The 23,779-nt window shown below is 51.9% G+C and overlaps 2 protein-coding genes across 4 annotated transcripts; both read right to left on the bottom strand.

The window, feature by feature from the left end:
* Positions 1 to 2,521: 2,521 nt before the first annotated feature.
* On the bottom strand, positions 2,522 to 10,596 carry SERPINF2 (serpin family F member 2). Of its 3 annotated transcripts, none has more exons than XM_076354725.1 (10): positions 10,524 to 10,596; positions 9,362 to 9,425; positions 8,547 to 8,609; positions 7,056 to 7,473; positions 6,603 to 6,746; positions 6,195 to 6,398; positions 5,234 to 5,376; positions 4,434 to 4,638; positions 3,311 to 3,595; positions 2,522 to 2,870 (listed from the first exon to the last, which is right to left on the bottom strand). In XM_076354725.1, the coding sequence occupies exons 1-10, from the start codon at positions 10,535 to 10,537 to the stop codon at positions 2,806 to 2,808; spliced, it is 1,605 nt and encodes a 534-aa protein (XP_076210840.1). In that variant the 5' UTR covers positions 10,538 to 10,596; the 3' UTR covers positions 2,522 to 2,805. The 3 variants fall into 3 exon arrangements, with proteins under 3 accessions (XP_076210840.1, XP_076210841.1, XP_076210843.1); XM_076354726.1 differs by lacking the exon at positions 10,524 to 10,596 and adding an exon at positions 9,890 to 9,985; XM_076354728.1 differs by having other exon boundaries at positions 2,522 to 3,595.
* A 1,156-nt stretch (positions 10,597 to 11,752) lies between these two features.
* Positions 11,753 to 23,540, bottom strand: WDR81 (WD repeat domain 81). The gene is made up of 10 exons (XM_076354401.1): positions 19,800 to 23,540; positions 19,399 to 19,506; positions 19,094 to 19,284; positions 16,953 to 17,143; positions 16,520 to 16,685; positions 16,178 to 16,343; positions 15,177 to 15,875; positions 14,859 to 15,004; positions 14,498 to 14,677; positions 11,753 to 13,549 (listed from the first exon to the last, which is right to left on the bottom strand). The coding sequence occupies exons 1-10, from the start codon at positions 23,356 to 23,358 to the stop codon at positions 13,223 to 13,225; spliced, it is 5,733 nt and encodes a 1,910-aa protein (XP_076210516.1). The 5' UTR covers positions 23,359 to 23,540; the 3' UTR covers positions 11,753 to 13,222.
* Positions 23,541 to 23,779: the final 239 nt, after the last annotated feature.

Genomic DNA, 23,779 nt, shown 5'->3' with positions numbered 1-23,779 from the left:
TTAGCTGCTGGTTTTGCAAGCTGGAAAAGCAAATCAGGTAGTCTGCCCTGTGATTAGTCAGTGCTTCAAAGGTGACCCTTTCTAACAAGAAGAGTAACAGCTCAGCTTTCAACTGCTTCTCAGCTTGCTCTGTGAGAAATCATCTGCAGAGAGATGTTTGTACTTGTTAGTCTTCCATCGTCGGCCCAAGAATGGGGGTGTTTGCTGTGGAGATACTGTCCGGTGGTTTTCATCTCTTTTTGGTACCTTATTTGTGGTATTATAATGCCCTTTATGGAAGGACCACTAGAGAAATTTTAACATCTCATGTGTATCTTCAAATGAAAGCCCATCTGTTTAAATACAAGTTTGGTTTTGAACCATTTAAATCAGAGTGGCAGTTGTATAGAATGTTATTATAGACCAAAGTAACCTTTATTGCTGTAGGTGAAGGGTATCCCTGAAACGGTGCATTATACTCATCTAACTAGATGCAAGGACTTAAATCAGTTTTGTTAACTCAATACAAACATTTTACTGTTGTTCTGGTTTGGGTTCAAGATGGTAGGCAATATGCTGTCTGAACAGTGTTCACCTCTGCTATGGAAGTGCTGATCATGTTCATATGAATTTGCTCTAGTAAGGAAAAAATACATGTAATATTAAAGATTTTGAGACTTATTTGATATTCTCAGCCAGTGGTGCAGATGAGCTATAGAGCAGACGCTCTGTGCTAGTCATGCCTTTTCAGAATAGAGCTCAGTCAAAATGAAAGCGTAGCAACGCAAAGTGGAAATTCCTGAGCGGAGACATTAATATTACTTTGCATTTTACAAACTGCCTCTTCTGGAGAGTCGGTAGAGTGAAAAAGAGTCTTAAGGTTGGTGTAACTGATAATTTGTTGAGCAAAGCACAGTCATGGAGGGCTGCTGTACTGTCAAATAAGATGAAATTAATAGTTTGACAAGAATAGCTTGGAGGAGGAGGGATGGCAGAAAGACAGAAAATAAGAACCAAGCTGTTCAGGAAACTGAGAATGAGGGGAAAAAACTTACTAGAAGAGGGGAAGCTAGAGGGCAGAGGCATGAAAAGGAAGACTTGCACTTCAAATTTTGCACAGGTTACAGTGCAACAGGGAGGTTAGCGCTGAGGTTGCAGTAGCCAAAGCAGGACTTACCTAAGGCATGGGATGGTATTTCTGAATGTTAGGAATGAATCTGTATAAATAAATAAGCTAAAATGTTCCTTGTGGGCTAGAGCTATGCCCTCATAATAGGGCTGAATTCTTGTGGGTTTACTTGTTAAAATTACATGGCCCCATAATTACACCCTCTTTTTTGAAGGGTACGTGTCATTGGATTGGTTAGAGGGGTAGACATTATCTTTAGCCGTTCTTCCCCTTTTAGACTGCCAGAAATGTGTAATTGCAGGTTTGAGCCAGGACTTTTTATTCCCCGAAGTCTCCTGCATCCCCGAAATTCGTGGTTAGTGAGTCAGTCCTTCTCTTATTCCAGCAGATGGTGCAGACTATTCAGGGACGGAGGCTCCAGAAGCATTCTGCTCCTTCCTTTGAGGGAAGGCAGACTTCCCAAGTGAGGAAAACACTGCCAGAAGAATGGCCCTTGTGCTCTGTAACTGCTATTTTGCAAAAACAGAGCACCATCCTTTTTACCCAGAAGCTGAGGCAGTTCAGAAGCAAAATCAACTATGGACAGCAGTTGTTTTGTGCAGAAATAGCTGCAGCATGGCAGGCTACAGTGAGTTAGACTAATATTTTTAAGTGGTAGGATGGCTTGGTTGGATGGAGGGTTCCCAAGATTCTTTCATGGTAGCTTATTTCAGACATGCACTGCTACCTCAGAACAAGGACCCAGGGAGCTGTGCCCATCTCTGACAAAAGTGAAGCTGTAATGGGACATTGCCTTTTGCCAAAACAGGGCAAAAGCAGTGACATTCAGCTACAGGCATCAAAATCTGCCCCTCCTTCCCCTGGAAGCTGTCCCAGCCATCCATATAGCATTGTGCTGTGGAGCCAGGAATATCCCAGTAGAAGAACGAATCGCAGATAGCAGATGCCGGATCAGCACCTTTGAACCTCCTAGTAGATACCAGCAATGGTCAGGTTTTGCCCAAGAGAAAGGTTAAGGACTGTCACGTCCCTGCTTATCAGTGCATTGCTGCTCACAGGCAAAATACCCTCCTGTCCCTATGCCACTGAGCTCATGCCCTAATTCAAGGAATTCTTCCCACCTCACAAAGCCGGCTCTGACCCAGTGAGTGTTCCCTGCACACTCTGCAGGTGAGATGCCCAAAGCTTATTGGACTCTGTCCTTGAACACCCTTTACAGATTAGCCATTTCACCTCACAGCCCCTGTTGTCCTCTGTGATGAGGTCTAGCAAAAAGCAGATCCTTTGCAAGAGCCCCTCCTATCGTTCCATCTATCACGCCCAGACTTTTTTTCTCCCAGTCTTTGCAATTATTCAAGCTGCGTGCCTTTTTCCTTTCTCTGTTGGGTCTTTCAATGCAACACCTTAAGCAAATACATTCTGCTTTACTCTTTATTATTCTGCCAACATAAAAATTACTAAAAAACACCTTACAAAATATGTCTCGAAAAATCTAGCATTACCCAAGAACCCAGAGTTTCCCAGGAAAAGGGCTGGAGATAAGGATCCAAAGGGGTTTCCCACTGCAGGCCCTTCCACATCAGATCCCAATAGCCAAGGAGTGGGAAAAGGGAATTTTTGAAAAGAGCCTGTGCCTGGAAATGGCTGTGATGCATCCTAGAGAAGACAACTGGTTACTAGTCCAGTTGATCTAGAGGTCATTTTCTAGGTGAGTACAGATGGTTTTCAGAGGAACACTTTGAGGGAGACATGTTCACAGGAACTGCGGAAGGAAGAGCCATATTAATATCTCTGGCTGTTGTCCAAGCTGCCAGATGCTAATGATGATTCCAGGCTACAGGGGACTCTTAATAAGAGCTTAATAAAGACTCTTATTAGCGTCTGGGGACAAGGAAGTCTCCCTTCCAGGACTGAGAACCCTGGAAGGGAAATCCAGGCAGAGCAAGCTTTTCAGGTTCAACAGAGGGGAACTCCAGCCTGGAGAAGCTCGTCAAGGCTGGAATGGGCTACCCCAGGACTGGTCTCTAGGGATCTATAAAGGAAAACAGCAAGGGATTGCTTCCTGTGGCCTCAGAGGGAGGTCTCCAAGGACAGGAGGCCTCTCTTAGCTGGTCCAAAGGGTTAGGTAGCAGTCCCAGAATGCTTAGGCTCTGCTCCTCTCTTATTTGGGCATGGGGTACTCATTGACATCTGTTGCTTTACCTGAGTTCCATGACTTTTTTATCTGTGGAGCAGCACTGGGGTTAGGGTTCTGGACACTGCCTATAAAAAGTGGTATGCCTGTTTCATCTTCAAAGATAATGAAGACAAAGGGCCGGTCAAGGCTGAAGGCAGAGACCGAGCGTGAAACCGCGATGCTGGTAGCAGCAGATGCTTCCACCCCATCTTCTTTAAGCTCCAGTGTAGACTGATGCTGTATACTGGATACGAAGAGAGGCTCATCTGTGATCTTCCGGAGATTTGGGCTTATGAACAGCTCCTGGAGGCCTACAGAGAAATGAGACTAAAAGTTAACCTTTCCCAGTTGGTGCCACCAGCTCTGATTTTTCTCAAAGCTGTCCGAAGAAAGCAATTCCATAATCTGCTACTACGTGTGTTGTCCACCATGGAGGACTGGAGAACTGGCAGGCAACAGAAACAAAAGCTGCAGTCCAGACAGGTTCCCCTGTCCCTCTCTGTATGAAGAGCTGAGGGTGCCAAAACCAGAACAGTTTTCACAAGCTTTGTTCACCTCTTTTCGAATAGTAGTGTAAGAACTTAAAGCCTTCCTTAAAAAGCAGCAGCAAGTCTGAAGGCTCTTTCTCGCTAGGCTGGAAACACTTTTACACAGATTATTTTTTTAAGCAATTCTGCAAAACAAAGTGAACTCTTAATTTATTCTCATCTGGAAATGCAGTGCATGGTGGTTTATTTCAGTAAGCTCTCCGTTCCGGGTTTTGTGATCTGCAGTCTCTCTGTTGGCAATTTCTATGTCCTGGACAATATGTTAAATGACAAAGTAAGAGATAAAGGTTGATGCATGGGAGGAAGTTGGTCTTGGCTACAAATAGGGGAATAGGAAGAACTTGTAAAAATTGTGAGGAACTGTGAATGCTGCCTTCTCTATAGTATCATCTTGTTGGAGCAAAACATTTGGTGCTAGGCAAGCAAAGAGTAAGGAGGAGGAGAGGAATAAGAGATGAAATGAAAGAGTTTGGATGTTATCTGGAGCAAGCTGTGAGGCACAGCTTTAGAAACAAGGATGGCAGTTTTTAGTGTCAGTGAACAGATGCCATATAGATTGATCAGCTTCACTTATCTGTGCAAATCCTGTTCGAGACCTTACCCATTTGACTGAGAACCTTGTTGAGTTCCAGCTGGTAGCCCAGTTTTATTTTGGGGATCTTCACTGTGGTGGGTACCTCTCTGGGGAAAAGCCTGCACAGTTGTTTGTAAGGGAAGTTCTCCAGCACATGAGAGGTATTCCAAGTATACTGGTTTGGTACAATGACCACAAAACTCATGTTACTCTTAAAGGGGAACTTGGCCACCTGGAAATAAAACCAACCAGAAGAATTTATGGAAGAGGAAGGAAAGTCCAGAAAGTGATGCTTTTAATTTCGTCTGTTTCTAATTGGTCTACAGAGCCAGTCTAGCTATTGGGCGAAAACAGCCTGGTGGGAAGGTGGTATCTGATTTCTTCAGAGGAGAAAGTTTGTTGGAATAACAGCATTAGATTTTAGTATTTAGCCACTGACCTGTAAAGATTGAACACATGGCAGAGTGGAAGCCCACATGCACAAACATTGTACCCACTCTGGCAGTAGCTATATTCTGAAGGGCTCCAACAGTACATTGTCTGAGGGAATTCCTTTCCATATTTCCTCATTTATCTTTCACTCAGAGCTTTAAAACTCCATTAATTCCCACTTAGTGGGAATATCTCTTTGTGGTTTTTTTCTAGGGATTGAGAGTGAAGACTCAACATTCTTGCTAGAAGCAAGGACAAAGGATGCTTATTAAATTTTTGTGTGCTATGCCTGTTAAAAGACATTTGTTTTTTGGAGAGAATACTTGCAATCTGTAAAATATCATAGCAAGAGGAAATTCCAATCAAAACTTGTAATGCTCCTAATAGAGCCCTACCTGAATGTCCTGGGACTCCAGTGTAAACCAGCTCAGGGAGTACTTCTGGGCTTTCATCATCTCAACTGGGACCACGAACTCATTGTCAAGGTGGAATACATCTGGCTCAGTGAAGCTAGCATCAAACTTATTCCTCCAAAACCCTATCAAAAGAAAAGTTTAGAAATCAATGAAGTTAAACTTGGGTAGGAAAACAGAAACTGCCTAGCTGACACTCCTCCTGTCATGAGTTCTCCAACAAGGCAGAGGGTCACCAGGCAAGTAGAAATACAGCGAAGAGAAGTCAGTACCAAGGCTGGAAGAGCCCTAACAGCAGGAAGCTCTTATCTTCCAGAGAGGGACTATGGAATAACAAAAACAACAAGGATTAATCCTCGTGCCTCAGCATGGGAGATTACTGAAGGCTATGAAGATAAAGTAATGGCTGTTTGCACTTTGAAAAATGAAGAGTGCTGCGTAGGGTGAAACAGTGCTCCAAGACCAAGCTAAAACATTTGCAGATTTACACTGGAAGTCAGTGTTTGGTCTGTGTTTCGATGCACAGCCCTCAGGGAATTAAAAGAGGAAGATGTGCCTGACCATTGTGCTGTAGTCAGAAAGAAATCCACAGAAGCTGCCTCCGAGCTCTGTGGTTGGTGTGCAGTGAGTTGCATGTGACCTGGTTAAGAAGAGCAGTGATGTGCCGCCATCTGGGATCCTGAACCAGGAGGCAAAAATACTGCAGGTTCCACCTGCTGCATTCTGGCTCTGCTGTCAAGTAACATTTTTAGCACATGTGAAGCAGTTGGGAATCATTACTGTAAAGAAATCTAAGCAAGAGGAACAGCAGATGTACAAGAAAAGAACAAGCAGATTGACTAGCAGGAAGCAATGAAAGGAGATGCCATTCAGCTACAGTGCTTGCAGAAAACTAGTAGATTTCTAACTATTCCTCTTGAAAAGCAAGGCCTGTGGAGCTCACCTTGGAAATGGATTGCATTGAGCAAGAGCATCACTGTGTTTTCAGGGAGCTGCTGTAGGAAGGTGGGTATTTGCCCATTAGTTGCTTCCTTTACCCACTTGTTTATGGCTACGAGGTCATCTTCACTGATCCCAGAAAGAGTCATGGGCTTTGCCCTGTAGAATTTCTCTGAATCCTCCAGGAACTTCTCTTTCACCTCAAATCCTGGCAGAGGGGAAGAATTCTACATTAAGTCATCAGACATTGAAAACATTTGCTCAGTGGCTCATCCAGTGGCATGACACTCCCCAGGAGGAGTGCTTACGGAAACAGAGACGTCTCCCAGTATGGCAGCGTGCTTCCATCACTCTCTGACACCAAGAGAGTTTTATTCTACACCAGTACAGACTCCCCCGTGCCAGCTCTCACCGTTCTGCAGGTACAGCTGCGACGCAAGGCTGAGGGTGGATTCTGCGAGCCTTCTGCAAAAGGTGCCCAACATGTCGTGGAGACAGGGCACTGACTCCAGATGCATCGCCTCCAGCAAATGCTTCTCTGTCTGATCTGCTGCTCCTAAAAAGCAAAGTCAAATTCCTGTTAGGTTATGTCCATGTAGTGGAAAACAGGGACGTTACTCTAGCTGCCTCCTGTTAGAAATATACTGTGCCTTACAAAAGAGGCTGGAGAAACCTGAGAGTAGGAGCCTCAGCAGGGCCACAGAGGGCAGCTTCAATTGTAATCGTACCTAATTAAAGCTGCAGGAGTAAGATTAAGTGGAAGGTGCCGTATTTAATCTTTGCATTTTGCACATTGGTTCCTAGTGCCTCCAGGAGGGGGTACAGGTAAGGGCAGGAAACGGTGCTTTTGTAAGTAAGAAGTTACCCAGTGCCAGGTGAGACAAGGCAAGGGCGATGCTGAGGGGTGAGAGGATCACATTGGTTCCGTTGGACTCCAGCTGGACCTCTTTCAGGAGATCGATGCTGAATCTCATCAAGCCGTCTGCTAGCCTCTGGCTCTTCTTCCAAGTCATCTTACAGCTTTTATCTTCAGCCTCTCCTTCCTCTTCAGAAGAGGCAATTTCCCCAGATGGTTGCTGTTCATGACAGCCCACAGCCCCAGCTATGGCTTCATCTTCTGAGTTCCAGTCATTCCTCGTGCCTGGCGGGGTGGTGGTGAAAGGTAACATGGGTCCGTCAGTCTGCTCGAAGCTGTCATAGGTAAAATCTATCAGCTCTGCATTCAGCAGGGTTGGGACGGCTCCCAGCAGAGCAGACTGTACAACTCCAACACTTTTCACGTCCTGGGGAGAAACGAGAAGGATAGCACTGGGAAAGAGCAGCCGGAGCACGGCGCGACCTTCCCTCATGGGTTTTACTGCACACCTAAATGGGTTGAGAAAACTCTCCAGCTTCTCTACTCTGGTGGTGTATTCGCTTCAGTTTGCCTTTTAACCTTGAGGTTAAAAGCACCTCAGTGAGTATGGAAAACAGAAGGTCTTGTATTCTGGGAAAATGGACTGAGTGAGGGTCTTGCAGTGGTTCCTCCTCCACTTGCTCTCAGGGCCTGCTCCAGGCAAATGAGCCCAACAGGCATGCTCTGAGGGCAAGAATCACCACCTGCTCAGCACACGTCCTGTGCCTCCACCGTTTATAGATCCATCATCCTCAACCTTGATTTCACCACCTCCTCTCACATATTTTAGGACTGCCGATCTGCCTCGTGCATCGGTCAGCACCCTCTACTGCTGTCACAGCCTTGATCCATTTTGGCTCAAATCCTCCTCCAGGCATCTGTCTCTTCTTGACTTGTCTGTTCTACTCCATCCCTTTTCTCTCCAAATTCCTCATTTTCCAGTTTTCTAAGCTTTAGCCTATAGCACTGCTGCTACTGTCCTCACATTCAGATGGTCTTAAACACATGCTTTTTTCCTCAGATCTCTCTGTTCCCACCAGCATCCGGATGACATTCCTCTACTGCAGGAGTGCTGTACTGTCAGAGCCAGGCTCGATGGGTAGCATCAGCTATGGGTCTTTCTCCCTGTCACCCTCATAGCTAGTTGTTTTCCTCATCTTCCTTTATCAATCAGAGATTAAATAATCCACCTGCCAGTCCCTGTACGCACCAGCTATTGATGTTTACTCCATACGCTGCCCAGTTATTTAGGCTGGAGCTTCCAACACGACGGAGCACAGTGCTGGCAGCAGCAGTGAGCGAGGCGGGGAGGGAAGCCTGCACAAAGATGGACTTTCTCATTGCACTGGTGCTGCTAGATTGCGCTGCCTGGACTCATCCTACCTCAGGACAAACTGGAAAACCATTGCAAATACCACAGCATAACTTCAGTCCCCTTGGGTGGAACCAGTCATTGCTTACCTTCAGCACCCCATCTTTGTCTAAGAAGAGACGCTTTTGCTCAATGGCATGTGCCGAAGAAAACTGTAGGGGGAAAAAAACCCCAAACCAACAAGAAACAAAGTCAGGTCCCAGATAATTTCCTCTGAATTCCCAGAGTCAGTCTTCTCTGCTCCCACTCCCAACACATTCCCATGGGGCCAGGTCAGAGACTGGCACCAGTCTGGCTGTAGCAACCCCCACATGGCTACAGCACGGGCAGGGCTTTAGGATACAGGCGCAGAGGCGGTGGGGTCCACCGTGGGGAGGTGGAAGTGAGCAGGAGCTGGGAGAGACTGCAAATGCTGGATTTGTTTAGAAAGGGACGAGGTCAGAAGGGTAGAAAATAATGTATGCTCTAGAGAGCGAGCAGTGCGGTTTTGCAATCTCAGATCTGACGGGGATCCATATTTAAAATGGGGGGGGGGGGGAGCTGTTATTAAACAACCTCCTGTTAACCCCTGGAGGTCATGGTAACTAAATACAGTTGAAGCCAAGTTTCTAAAGATTTCCTACAGAAATCCACTTGAATAATGAGAATATCCACAGCTACTTTAGCTGGGAAAAAGAAGATTAGAAACCTTGCTGCACTGGGGCACAGGCTAACCCCATAGCAGAGCAGCAGTGTCCTCCACCAATCTGCCTTCTAGGGCTTCTCACGCAGAAGCATCAGGTGGTATTTGCCCCATGGTCTGGTGCAGGAGAGCAACCTCGCTCCCCTTGCCCTTTGCTGGCTGGGGAGAGGGCTGTGCTCGCACCGCAGACGCCCCCACCATCGCTGGAGTGAAGCAACTTACCCTTAGGTGACTGTGCAGAGCAGACAGGCAGAGCAGCAACAGACCCCAGAGGAACACCATATTTCTGGAACAGAAGGACCAGCTGAGAGAGAAGTTATTTCCAGCTGCCTGGCAGCAGCAAGTGGAGCCTATTCAGGTCTACAGGGAGAAAATTATCAACCTGGCCAAACAGGTTGGCGCAGGAGCTTGCAGAAAGCAATAGAGAGATGAACAATGCTGCAAAGAAACAACACAGGACTCCTGCGTCCAATGCCAAGGCAGTGAAATCAGAGAGCAACAGGGACCCACACCAGAGCAGAGCTGTAACCACAGCCAGGCTCCTACACGATGCTCTCCTGCTTGGATCCTGCGTTTCTGACCCCATCACCCTCATTCCTCTGGATTGCAAATGGTATTTCCCTAATCAGTCCTGCACACGCCGTGCCTCTGGAAGAAGACAAGTCTCTGCTCCTTTCCTGTGCAAACCGCCAAAGTATGGGCACAGCACCCTCAGCCGTACCCTAGGCTCTTGGGAGAAGGGATACTAACCTGCCTCAGAGGGGCTGCAGGCACTCAGCAAGTGCTGTCTGGGAGGGACTTTGCAGGTAGAAAATGCAATACCAGAGCAGTTTCTCAGCAGTATGTCCCGGAATAGAGTCCTCCCCTTCCCAGCACTCGCCTTCCCCCTTTGCTGGCAAACCCAGCCTCTCCCACCCCCGCACTCCGGTACGGGACAGTGGGAGCAGGGCTTCCAGGGCCATGGATGAAACCCCACCCTGGCCACTGCTTCACCCAGCCACTTTTCCCTTTCAAACAGAAATAGCATCTTCTTCTTCTTCTTAACATAAAGCCTCCATGCCAAAGCCCAGCTGTTGGCACAGCTGCCATACACTTAATTCCTGGGGCTGCTTTCCACTCTCTGAGCAGTCCTTGCTTTCACCCGAAACTGCTGGGCTGTGACCCCAGTTGCCAAGTAGAAGAAGCAAAACTTGAGGCCATTTCATTCCCCCTCCTCCCTCACCCCAAATCCTGCAGCCACATATAACCCTGAATACCCCTTTCCTCCCTGGTGGTGCCCATCTTTTAACCCTCTGCCAAATTCACTCCCCTTTCCCAGAGAGACACTATTGCTTATTGGAGGATCCCCCATTTACCGTCAAATCCTCATTTCTTTGCCCCTTACCTGAGGTTGTTCATGTCCACGTTGGAGCCGGCACCTGCTTTAGCCCGGCCAATAGCTCTGTGCGGGGCAAACGCAGTCTCTTGTCCAGCCCACCCCGCCTACCCGTCGGCGGCGACCTTCGGCACCACCCCCTATTTGAGAATTTGGCAGGCAAATATTGACCTACAGCATCCGGTTAAACATTTGTTTCGGGGATAAGAGTGAATTTGTCGTGCATTTGGAGATGGGGAGACGCTTTGGGCTGCTGTACCCTCAAGACAATGTTAACACCGAGTTTACCAGCTCCAAAACTCCCATCAGCAGAAGTAACATGCAAAGTCAGTTGTCCCTAGTACTGGCTCTGCTTTCCATATACTCCCTGTGCTGGGAACACGCTCTTTTATTCATAACCTTTAGTGAAAACACAGGGCTTGGTATTTACTGCCACAGGGCTCACTCTGTTTATGGAATTTTCTTTGCAGAAAACCCCAGATATTTACTCCCTGTATCCCAGCTGCTTCTGCGGCAGCAAGCACGGGGCGCTGGTTTTAACAGATGGCTGGTGCCCAAGGCCCCGTGGCTGCATACCCGAGCAGGAGGCAGCGATGCTTAGGCTGGGCTGAGCCAAGAGCAGCTGGTACCTCCTCTGGGACACAGCACGCACCGGAGCCCTGCCGGAGGAGTTGGCGCCGGTGCCGGGCTCCACGGCACGCATGCACCGCTGTGACATGGAGGAAGAAGCTCAGGGACAGGCAGAACTCCAGCGGTCCTGTCCTGTGCGGTTTTGTGCCTTATGCAGAAGCAATAGTGATCCTTCCCGGCTCTGACCATGTCCTCAGCGCGAGAGGATTCACTAAGGAGCGGTGGGGAACACTAACGGGATCGCAGCGCTTGCAGCCATCCATTCCTTGCAGCGGCTCTTGGTTCCCAAACACCCCAGACGCTGGGAAGGAGTGGAAAGGAGACAGGTCTGAGCTCTGCAACCAGAAACTACTTTGAGACATGCCGCTGCAACGTGGGGAGCTACTTCCCCTTGGAAAGCAGATCCAAGTCCCTGTGCAGCAGTTCGACCTTACATCCAGGGCATCTTCACAGCATCCCCCCTCCAGCTCACCCAGGAACACAAGAGGTGCCCGAACGCAGAGCTTTAGCTTTGGCTGCCAGAGCAGGAGAGCTGCAGCCAGCACACCCAGCCCTGCACCGCACTGCACCCAGGCCCCTCCAGCACAGAGCTTCCCCACACACCCATTCTCTGCATCTCTTTCAAAGAGTTTATTAGAAGTAAATATTTACATCTATTGCAAATGGTTAATAGGCAACACAGGACTGAGAGCTCCCCTTGAGTAGGGAAGGATAGCAAGGGCCAACTGCTCACCTCCTGGCCCTCCCTGGAAGCGGAGGACAGCCTTCCCAACTGCAGGTGGCTCAGATTGAACCGGCAGCTGAATGAAAGCCCTTTCCCCTCGCAGGACAACCCACAGCAGGCTCCTCCTCTGCCCAAGATAAGAGCTTCCCGCTCCCCCAATACTGGCTCTGACTAGGCTGAAGGATGGATGGGAAAAGGGCTGCAATGGCAGTGAGGCAACTGCTCCTACTGCTGGGTCAAACAGCACTCTCCTCACCTTTGGGTGCGGGAACAGGCGGTGCTGTCCCAAAGGGAAGGTCAGGAGGAGACCATGCTGGATCATGCCTCCTGGCTCTCACCCTACAAGGGCAGGAGGGGACAAAACCGAGCACCTTTTTGCTGTCCTGTCTTCCCCAGGAGTCTGACCAGCACAAAGGAGAGGATTAGAAGGATGATTTCCTGAGAAACGCTGCCAGTGCGTGGCACACAGGGCATTTCTCACCCCCTAATCACAGGATGCAGTGCTGCTGGGGCAGGAACCAACAACAGTCCATCCCTATCCTACTGCTCCAGAAGCCAAAATCCTTATGGAAGCATCTAGCTCTGGCCTCCCTAGAGGGTCACATTCCCATCCCAAACTGTCCCTCTTCAGCAGTCCATTCCTAAATGAACTGGCGGAGCAGATGGGGGTTGTACCTTGGCTGACTTCCATTCCAGCCTTTGCCCTGGAGCCAGTAAGGCAGCAGAAGTGCTCTAGTTAACCTCTCCTCCTCCCATACAGGCTCTAACTCAGCCGGCAGAACCTAAAGTTAATAGAGTACATCCTCTGGGCTTTGAGAGACCACAGGAGGAGGAGATGCCCAGCACCACGCAGCTCCAAAGGCGGCAGTTCCCAGGCCCAGTTTATACTATCCTAGTAAGACTGTTCAGTGGTTCAGGAGTGTAAGTGAAGGGCAAGTGCAGATGGCAGTAGCTATACCGTTGTGTTCTTGTCAAGGGGCACCTCTTACCCTTTAACTGAAGGAGAGAGGATACCTGTGGTCCATATCACTCTGGAGGGCAGCTCACAGTCCCCTGGGGATCAGGCACACATGGTACGGAAAGCTCCAGGCCTCTCTGCAGGGGTGACAGTGACCTACAACGCCCAGTATTTCTCCCAGCAGCAGCAGAGGTTTCTCAGTTATGGCTTTTTTCTTTTTAAAGATACAGAAAGAGGTTAGAGATGATTTACCGAGTGCTCACTAACAAGTACACCTCCCCCCTGCATCCTCTGTTCAGAAACATCTAACTCTGCCTCCTCCGTAAGCGACGCTGCCGGCTTTCAGCTCTACCACCAGCACTGCGGGACAGCCACAAGCTCCTGGGCCGGGGGTCGCTACGCCAGGAGGCGTACGACGCCATTGTCCGAGCCCAGCAGGAGATGGCATTTCGTGGGCAGCACCGCCAGGCTGGTCAGCGTACCCCGAAAATTCTCCGAGCTCAGCTTGGTCGTGCTGATGGGCAGGGCTGAGGACTCCAGCATGGAGTAGACGCCGATCTTGTTGGCCACAGTGCCAGTGACCACTTCGTTGCCGTAGAGGTCAAATGCGTGGATGGGTTCAGATGCAGATTTGTAGTGGTGCAAAGGTTTCTGCTCCAGTTCCTTCCAGACAGTCAGGGAATGATCCGAAGAGGAGCTGATTAGCACATTGCCCTCTGTAGCCTGCAGGAGAGGAAAGGCCAGTGAACCAACACTGCTGCAGTACAAACTCCCAATCTCATCCTGCAGATGAGATTAGCAGGTAGCTGCCAATAATCCAACAGTCGCAGTGCAATCCCTTGGGACGGTCCCAGCCATTTCCAAGCAACTGATGGTACTGAGCGGTATTAACAAGGCATCCAGGTGGACACTGCAAGCTACAGGACTCTCTGGTAGCTGGCAACCTCCTCTAGTGCTATCCTCCAAGAGATGGGCTGTGCCTCTTCTCAACAACATCCTGATACCCAACACAACTAATTCATCATCTGTTACTACCACAGTGGGTAAAGAGATTATCATGCGGTCTCCCTCTCCATTAAACCACCTGCCAAATTCTTTTCCTTCTCAGGAAAAGGAATTGGGAGGCTCTCTCACAGTAGAAAATACTGCTGAGGGTAGGAGAGCCTGGAGCTGCTTATTAGCAGAGCTAGTGAGAGGGTAAACAACCCACATCGCTGAACTTTGTTTAACCTGCATTTGGGTTGAGGACACGGGAGCCCCAGCGCCGCTCCCTGAGGGTGGGTAAATATGGATAAGAGTTATTCATTAGAGCAACGCTCTCCCAGGGGGGCTGAGAGCCCTGCGGAGAAAGCAACACATTTGCTTCTTCACAGGAGACGTGGCTCCTTCCTGCCCCTGCTGCAGACCTGCTCGGCAGGGACTGACACCTGGGAGGGCTGATCTCCGTTCAGCACAGATTGGACCAAGAACAGCGGCCCGCAGCACTAACCATGGGGCAGGAGAGCTTGAGCAGCCTCTTAGGGACACAGCAAGGGATGGAGGAACACCCAGAGGATGGAGCGGACAAGCCCTGCCAAGCAGCGCATACCAGAAGGATGCTCCACGCAACCTCAGAGGATCGATGAGGCCCACAAAGCAGCCCCCCACCCTGATCCCAGCTGAACCTCTCACCTTGATCTGCAGGATGTCTCCCTCATGGGCAGGCCACCCCCGCATGATGAGTCCTGTCCTGGTGTCCAGCAGCACGATGAAACCAGAGGAGAAGCCAGCCATAACGCTGCGCCCATTAGGACTGACAGCCAAGCAGCGGATGAGCCCAGCGCTCACCCCACTGGCCAGGCGAAACTCGTGCTGCAAGAGAGAGAGTCCATCTGCTGTGGGACGAAGATCAGGGGATCCAGCATTTAGGGGACAAGAGACCCTGGTCCAGCCGGCTTTCACAGAGTCATTGCAGCTGGCTTTGGGCCAGCCGTGATCCCATCATTAAGCACACAGATGGAGGAAGGGGCTCGCAGCGCGCCAGACTCCCTACCTGTAGTCCTGGCTTCCTGTGATCGATGAACCGCAGCACAGAGTCTGCGCTGGCCACAGAGATGCTGTGATAGGGAGGCGGCATGGTGGTCACAGCTGTGATGGGGACTTTGCTGTCTAATTCATCAAAAGTCCGGAGAAGTTTGCCTGTGAAAACACGACGGAGAAGTTACAGCAGTAGATGTACAGAGAAGGTACACAGCAGATCTCCAGTTCTGCACTGTTTTCCAACAGGAGCCATCAAAATTCAGTATGGCCCCTCTGTCTTTAAGGACTGGACCAGTTCACTCCAGCCAGCCCTCACCCTTTCCCTTCTTACCTGTGAACTGGTCCCAGATGTGTACGGTCCCATCACAGCTCACCACGTGCTGAGATGCCTCCAGCTGGCTCACGTAGAAAACTGACTTCTTGTGCTCGGCGTACGTGAAGCGCGGCGGCACCTCACTGGTGCCATCCCCGTAGTTGTACAAGGGCCAAAGGCGGACAGTTTTGTCCTTGCTGCCACTAAGAAAGAAGTCCTCGCTGCTGAGCGGTGCCACGCACTTGATGGCCCCTGAATGCCCTGAGAAACTCTGCAGCTTGATCTGGTGGAAGTGGAAGCGGGGGTCGTGTTGGCTCACCCCAATCTCATACTGCCAGTAGGCCAGCCAGTTCCCACAGAGCATGTGGGTGCTGCGAGGAAGGTCATGCTTCAGGGCATTCTCCTCGCTGGATGAGCTGGGAATAAAGCCATCAGTGCCAGCACTGAGGCAAAGTAAGCCAAGACCCTCGCGCTGCGTGTCCACAGGCACCTGGATGCGGTTCCCTACCAGCACGCTCCCAAAAGTACCAGAGTGACTGTCCTCCTGGTGGCTAGAGAAGGACTCGGTCCCTCGCGTATCTTGGTCTGAGCCCACTGCACTCGGTGTTTGCTCCAGGCTAACCACCTGCAGGCTCTTTGGATTCATGTTCTCCAGGTAGATGCTGGCCAGCTTCTCAACCAGCGAGTGGTTGGGCACAACCGTCCGGATAACGTCACCTGAAGAGAGAGAATGTGGCTCCAAGGGAAGGAATTTCCCCATCGTCATCCACCACCACCAGAACAAGGGTCAGCACAGGGCCGTGAACACAATGTCCCCCACAAGCCACTCACACGCTGCTCCCAGCCAAAGCAGCCTGAAGCCCAGTGGGCTCCGTACCCAGCAAGCAGACCAAGCCACAGTGTAGAAGCTGTGGGTTTCTCCCAGCAGCCCTACGCCCTCCGACTTCTCCCGAGTTCACATCCAGCCCGTGTGCGCAGAGCTCTCTCACAAATCCCAGGAGATGGTGGCCAAGCCGTACCTAGCAAGCAAGAGAAGGGGATGTAGGTGATGTAGGCCATCTCAGGGTTAAACACCTTCTGTAACTCCATCAGCATGGCCGGATCCAGGGCCAGCAGCTTCCCATCCGAGAGGGGCACCTCCATCACCGGCACCTCACAGCTGCTCAGTGACTCTGCCGTCAACCCCTGGACAAGGGAAAACAGGAAGATACCCAAGATCAGATGCTCTCACCACATAATTACACAAACACGGCCTGGGATGGACGCTGCTGACACCAGTACTGGTGTATGCAGGTATGCCCACCACATTCCTGCGGCTCGGTACTGGGGGATAGCAGGAGGGCCTCTCCCACGTCACTGACCTGGTCTTGCAGCTCCTGCAGCAGTGAGAACGCCCCAAAGAAGTTTCTCACTGTGTCACTCAAATGCTGCTGCACCATCTCCTGCCCGATCCGCAGGCAGATCAAGGCAATTAGGCTGATTGTCTTAACGCACAGGACAACACGGGCCTGGGCACCACTGGGGAAACTGAAGAGGATATCCATTACCAGCTTGCCCTTCACATATCCCGTTTCCCCTCCTCTGCTTCGTGCTTCCTGCCTCATCTGTGTTACCAGAAGGTCTTCAGCAGCACAAGCTCTACGTGCATGCTGTGTACCAGTGCAAGGAGGTGCACATCAGGGCAGGAGCAGCCCCACAATTTCAGGAGCCTTAAGGCCTTCACAGAACCATTTTCAACTCCCTGCTTTTGAGGTGCTGATCCTGGCTGAAGGCACGGCAGACTGCAGTGCTTACCCGACGGCCGGCGAAGTGAGGAAGCCCAGGACCGGGAGCAGCACCTCCTGGCTGATCTTGGGGAGAATGTCCATGAGCGTGGTGTCCGAGAGACATACCACGATCTTCTGAGTCAGCATCACAGCAGCCAGGAGCCCTGCCTCCTTCCGACTGTTCAGCCGGCCACCACCCGACCCGCCGCTGGGCGCAACCTGCAAAAGGAGTCCTTCAGTGCCAGGGCCACCATCTCCCCAGCAGGACACATCAAGGGTGATCCCAGGATCACCCAAGCTCAGCCTCAAAACCCGGCACGGTAGTGCTGGTCCCAGCTCCTGGGAGAGGAACCTGAGCACTGAGTCTCAAGAGCAACTCATGTCTTGCACTCAAGGGACGAGCCTGAAAACTGACAGACAGCTGTCAGCACAAGAGATGAGCCCGGAGAGAACGGGGCACGACATCCCCAAGCTCACAGGCATCCTCTGGAGGACACCTCCCTGTGGGATGCTCCCACACAGCTGGGAAACTCAGCGGGGAGAGAGACAACCCCGGACTGGCCTACAGCATCACCAGCCCGGAGGCTGCAGAGCATCGTTTGCCAGCTCAGGAAGAGGCGAAACCTATTACATACACACAACTTAAAGCAAAAATCAGTGTCTTCGTCCCACGTGACATGGAGCCTGGATGCACAGACTGCAGAGGAACAGTCCTTGCATGAAATATCCAAGCACAAATTATGGGCAAACCTGCTGCTGACTTCGAGAAATCCAGCTGTTAATAACTTCATTAAGCAGAAGAGCACATCCTTTTCTGCTGACAACGTACCGATGCTGGTTACAGCAATGCCAAAGAGTTAACGACATCAGCAGCAACAGGAAAAGATTTCTTTCTAGATTGTCCTATTTCCTAACTCCTAGACAAATCAAACACCCAAGAAGAGAGAGCCAGTAACAAAAACCACAAACAATTCCCAGTTTCCGCTATATTTCTTGTACACCTGCCATCTTCCAGCTCATCACAGAGGCTCTTCCTCTCACAAAATAGCCACTCTGCCAAATCCTGCAAGAAGGATTGACTTTATCCTATTTGTGACCTGCAAGTTTCATCGTTTTAATATCAGGCTGCCAAATGCTGTTCACGGGGGTATTAATCCCCCCAGCGCCCCCAAGCAAGAAGTTGAGTAAAGCAAAGCAGAACAGCTGGAGCTATGATTGCAACTGGGTGGAGAATGATTTTGCTGAAAAATGGGATTTTTTCCCCTGAAAAATCTCCCCTTCAACATTGGAAAAACTGACAATGCCTTTTTGTTTTCTTTAAATGAACAGCTGTGGCCTCTTTTCCTCTATGTTTAAATTATCAAAGCTATTGAAGTTTTCCATTTAAACAAGAATCCATAACCAAAGTGTTTATAACCACTAAAAAGGGAGCAATATGAAAAATAAGCCTGTTTAAAACATTCAGAAACATTTTTGATGAAAAATTGGTTTGTTTTTCAACCAGCCGCATTACACACATTTTCTTCTTGCTATTCAGCTATGAATTTCAAGCTGAAAAGTTTTCAAGTCTTGCCAGTATTTTTTATAGTTGAAAAACCTCCTTCAACCTCTCCGCAGCTCATTCCCTATCTACCCATACCGACCTCTAAAAACACTCACTCTAAAAATCCCACAGCAGCCCAAGCTGCTCTGCCTGCCCATTATCACAACCCCACCCTCGTGCCAGCTCCCTTTCGGCACGCTCGCCCAGCAAAGCAAAAGAAAACCTTTTTCTCTGGCTTCGCGCGCGCCATCGAAAGGTCTGGACAGGGAAAGCTCCCGGCTGAAACAGGGAAGGAGGGGCTGCGGCAGCCCGATGCAGATCTGCAGTGGCTGAGGCTTGCTAAAGAGCAAAGCCCACGTACGCAGCCGCAGGCTTTGCTGGAAACGGACCAGAGTTTATGGCTGGGGGTGAAAGTGCCTCTTCTGGCTGCATCAGCACAGCCCTTCTCGGCCAACACATCAAGAGCTGCTCAGCCCACACTGGCCCAGATGGAGCTCAACCGAGCACAGATTTCTATGTGGGAGGCTCCTGGTGAGGCTGGACTATTTTCTGTGCAACCTCCTTTTGTGCCTGGACACAGCTCTCGCCCCAGCGCGCGCAAGAAGAGGAGAAAAGGCAATACTAACCAGGTAGCTGATGTAGGGCAGGTACTGGTAGGTGAGGACAGGCTCTCCGTACAGGTACGCCACATGCACAAGACAGGCCAGCACTGGCTTGGACACCTGATCTCCCAGCACTGGCCGTTTTTGGTAGATATTTCCTGTACTCAGGGGACTGTTCTCATCGTTGCTTGGTACAAACTGCTGCCTGGCGGGGCCTGCCCAGAGACAACATCGTGAGCTGAAGCAGCAGGCTACACCCAAGCCACAAGGCACCCAGCAGACTGTTTTGGGGCACAGCCCACCCCAGGGGTCCGAGGAGCAGACATTACCAACGTAGCAGGACGTGAGCAGACGGAGCAGGTTCCTGGCGATGAAGCGGGACGTGACGGTAGGGCCCAGCTTGGCTGAGAGCCACCTCACCATCTTACAGGCTGTGTCTGCAAAACAAAAACAGTTTGCAAGGACAGAGCCCGGCACGGCGCAGATTAGGTATCACCTGGCTGCTGCCCAGACCCTGCCTGCCCCACAGGCAGCTCCCTGGGTCTCAGATCCGCACGCTTCAGTGGAGACCTGGCCTTTTACACTAGTTTCATCGCTGTCCCCAAGCTGGGACCATAGACACCCCCAAATCTGGACCCACTTCTTCCCAGGCTCTCCCTTTCTCCCACTCACTGCTTTACTGGACGTTTGCCACGCTCGGCAGAAAGGCTCAAGACTAGCAGGGTCTTACCCAGGAGTATTGTCTGCTCTTTGTCATCGGAGTGATCCGGCAGCTCCTCTCCCTCTCCATCCTCTGGCTCGCTGCTGTCATCAGCCAGGGTGACGTCCACGGAGGCACCAGCATCCACAGCCACTGTCAGCTCTGCATCAACAGCAGCGTCATCGTGCTCCTCTTCATCACGCTCCTCTTCCTCCTCCTCCGAGTCCTCGCTCTGTTTCAGGTCCTGACTGCTGTCCATCGACTTCAAGCTGCTCTTGTCCTTCTGGGAATCCCCATCCGCAGGTCTGTCCTCTCCCAGGGACGCCTCGCTGGCACTGCTCTTGTCGCTCAGCCGCCCAAGGCTGAGCGATTCCTGCTCCTGAGGCTGCAGGGACTCCCCGACATAGAGGCCGCTCTGGAAGTCCTCGCTCTCGGGCAGGTAGGCTTGGTCGTGGAAGCTGACGCCAGAGGTGTAGTCGAGGAGGTCGAGTGCAGTGGAGCTGTGCTCCACGTCCATTTTGATCTCCTCCCCAAACACGCATGACACCGGGCTTTCCCCTCCACTTTCATCATCTTCAGCCGTGCCAAGGAGGGATTTGCTCTTCTCCCGCGAGCTCTCGATGCCAACGAGAATCTGCAGGATGTGCGGCAGCAGGTTCAGGAGGAAGGACTGCAGCCCCAGGCGCACTATCAACTGGGCGACAAAGCAGTCTGTGTAGAGGTAGAACCTGCCGTGGCGGTAGCAGGGGGTCTCATATGCTCCGATCAATGGCTTGAGCAAGTATTTATTGGCATTCTTCGGACCGAGGGATTTAGCTATAGGTTCAAAGAGATACCACGCTGCATAGACAGCAGTATTCTCCTCGGACATCAGAGATAATATGAAGGGCAGAAGAATCTCCAAGCCTTCAGGAGTGATTTCAGAAAGGATCCCCTCCAGCTGCTGCCACAGCTGGAAAACAAGTTCCCGGCCCTGACCTTCATCCTCTATCTTCTTTGCCTGATAGGTGAAAATGAATTTGTGCAGGGCTGGGAAGTATGTGGGGAAGGGGACAATAGAGCTGAAGGGACTGAGGAGCTGCGTGGGACAGGGTGGGGGGAGGCCCTGGGAGACGGGTTTGTATTCAAACAACTGCACCGCGCCCTTGCCCAGCCTGGTCTTCAGAAGCTTCTCCACCGGCACGTTCAGCTGCAGCAGGACGTGCAGCACGTGCTGGAGCGGGGCCGGGATCTCCTTGGGATGGTAGCGACACAGATTACGCACCATCAGGAACCGCTCCAACAGGGATGCGTCAGGCTTCGAAGGACGAATCCTTGGTGCAAATATAATCTCGGCTACCAGAATGCCCAAAGCTTGCATGTCCCTCTGGAAGAGGTCCGAGAGACCCAGGGGTGGCTCTTCCCACGGCTGCTCCATTAGATGCATCTCACTGCTTAAGCCTTTAACCAAGAAATTGTCCAATTTCTCCAGTTCTTCCAGGGCCTGGAGCGGATTGAAGCCTTCAGGAAGCGCGATCTTCATGTCAACCTGATCCACAGCACCTGCCTTGCTCCGACGGAGAGGTCGGACACCTGAGGTTTTGCCTTCGGTGGCATAAGCAGGGAGGGTGGAGGGCTGTGCTGAAGGCACAGTGGCACAGGGCTGATCAGCAGCTCTACTAGTAGCAGAAATCGAATCCAGGGCTTCTGTGCCTTGCTCTAAATCATCCTCGCCAGCGATGGGTTTCTCCCCAGACCAGGTGGTTTCACTAGGAGTAGCCTCCAGGACCAGCCCATTAACCACATCCGTCACCTGGCCTTGTATATCCTCCAAAAACACAGTCTCCCTGATGTTCTGGAGAAGAGGCCGGGCAATGGCTGGAGCTTCAGCAGGTGTGTAGGCAGGTCCCACCATGCGCCTGGGATGTGGCTGGTCAAAGAGCTGCACAACCCCGTAAGTCGTCAGATGCGTGTGGTTGTCTACTAGATGGAGGCAGACGTTCTTCTCCTTGACAGCATCCTTCCCCAGCAGCTTGTACCCAAAAGTGAGATCAATCCAGTGGTGCAGGTCCTGAGAAACTTCCCGGCTCTCAAGCAGCATGCGGTGGACTTCGATGAACTCCTCATAGGAGCTACACCAAGACGGCACGTCCAGGTCGGGCATGTCCGGATGGATGGATCGGAAGATGGAGGGGTCCGTATAAAACTCTGGGATGCACTCATCCGGGGTCCAGCTCTGCATGCGCTCCATGCTGGCTGGATACTCGTTGGGCTCCCACTGGGACCTCACGTGGCAGCACAGCACTGCCTTGGGTGTCCTCCGAGCCGTGTACACATAGTAGGTGATATCCGAAAGGACATCGGAGATGTGATGGGGGACATGGAGCTGCTCCCCACTTGACCCACCAGCAACAAACGCCTGCTTGGTCATCTCATAGGTGAAGTCCAGCTGCTTGTCTCCCTTGTTGAGTCGGAACTTGGATTTCCTTAGGTCCCTGAACTTGCCATTTTTGGTAGTGAAGTCCACCACCCACGGAAGAACCGGGTGATAATTGGGGTCTCCCATTCTCCTCCCAGCCAGACTGTTTAGACGCATAAGGTAGTCAAAGTTGCTGACCTGCCCATGTACCCACTGTAACACCAGGTCTCGGAGGTCCTTCTGGCAGGCGGTGCACCTCGCCTCCTGCCCTCGCACACCAGCGCTGCTTTGCTCGGTCGGTCGTTCCAGACCAGCCTCCAGATTTGCTTCCTCCTTCTTCGGTCCCTCATACTCTCTGAAGTTCACACGGAGCCGGCTGCACAGCTTCTCGTCCACAGCCACATCCCGAAGGGAAAAGGCGCCGCAAGCCAGACCCGCCTGGTGACAAGCCTTCATGGCCTGCAGCACGTGGAAGAGGAGGAAGAGGATTTTGGCGTGGCTGTTGGTGAGCTTGGCCGGGCTGAAAGTCACGATGTCATGCAAACAGTACTGCACGTAAGGGTAGACGACGTACAGCATGCTGGCCGACTCCAGCAGAGCTTCTGCCTGCAGCACGTTGGGGCAGGAGGGCACCCCCTTGGCGGCCGCCACGCTCTCCTTGGCGGGGGAAGCACCGGGCGCGCTCTTGCCTACCTGAAGGACGGGGCAGCCGTAAGCTTTCTGCAGGGCAGCCCGCAGCGCATCCAGGGCCGGCACGGTGGGCGGCGCGTCAGCGTGCCAGTACGGCCGCACGTAGAGGCAGTGAGCCCGGCACCACAGGTTTCGGTAATTCTGGGAGGCGACGCTGTGCATGAAGCCGTGCAGGGTCTCCGGGCTGCCGTTACGTTGGTCGGAGGCGGGGGGCTGCACCCGCAGGGGGTACGCCAGCCGATCCTTCCGCAGCCTGTGGATCTCCACCCGGGTCCAGCCCGCGGGCAGCTTCTGCACGGAGTGCTGCAGGAAGGTCCTTACCTCCACGTCGCTCAGCCCCTCCGGCCGCGGGCACAGGGCGGGCAGCACCCGGCGCTCTTTGAGGCTCGCCAGCCATTTCACCGGGACGAAGGCGGTAACATGGGTCCCCTCGGCAGCGACGGCCAGCTGCCGGCGGTCGATGTTCAGGTCCTTCTCCACGCTCTGGAGGAAGCTGTCCATATCGGCTTCTGCTGGAAGAAAGACGGCCCGGAGGGGCTGCGAGTGAGCGGCCGAGTGCGGCACCGTCCCTGCCCTCCCCGCGGGAGCCCCAGCTCCCCCGCCGAGCAGATGCCACGCAGCAAGTCTCACTTCCCCATTGCCACCCGGGGAAAAAAAATGCTGGTTTTAGGAGCTGGTTCAAAAGATGCTGTATCTGGGAGGGGTGGGGGTTGAGAAGGGACCGGCCCTGGCTGGGGGAGACAAGGTGGGACGTCCGCAGCCAAGGAGAGGGACCCGGTGGGACCTCCACAGCACCAGGGCCAGGGAGGGGGACATGATGGGACTCAGGGAGGGGGACGTGGTGGGACCTGCACAGCCACAGGGCTGGGGAAGGGGACACGATGGGACATCTGCAGCTCCAGGGCCGGTTGAGGGGACACAA

The sequence above is a fragment of the Aptenodytes patagonicus genome, chromosome 17 (assembly GCF_965638725.1).
Source record: "Aptenodytes patagonicus chromosome 17, bAptPat1.pri.cur, whole genome shotgun sequence".
NCBI classification, from domain to species: domain Eukaryota; kingdom Metazoa; phylum Chordata; class Aves; order Sphenisciformes; family Spheniscidae; genus Aptenodytes; species Aptenodytes patagonicus.
This window is presented reverse-complemented; position numbering and strand designations above follow the sequence as displayed.

Excerpts from the sequence above, each read along its gene's own strand:
- SERPINF2 (XM_076354725.1), bottom strand. Across the intron at positions 5,377-6,194 it reads CAATGCAATCCATTTCCAAG|GGTTTTGGAGGAATAAGTTT; the intron begins GTGAGCTCCACA and ends TTCTTTTGATAG. Across the intron at positions 2,871-3,310 it reads AAAAAAGTCATGGAACTCAG|TTCCTGTGAACATGTCTCCC; the intron begins GTAAAGCAACAG and ends TTCCTTCCGCAG.
- WDR81 (XM_076354401.1), bottom strand. The coding sequence starts at position 23,358 with ATGGACAGCTTCCTCCAGAGCGTGGAGAAGGACCTGAACATCGACCGC. Across the intron at positions 16,344-16,519 it reads TGCAGGAGCTGCAAGACCAG|GGGTTGACGGCAGAGTCACT; the intron begins GTCAGTGACGTG and ends TCCCTTGTCCAG. Across the intron at positions 15,005-15,176 it reads CATCTGGGACCAGTTCACAG|GCAAACTTCTCCGGACTTTT; the intron begins GTAAGAAGGGAA and ends GTGTTTTCACAG.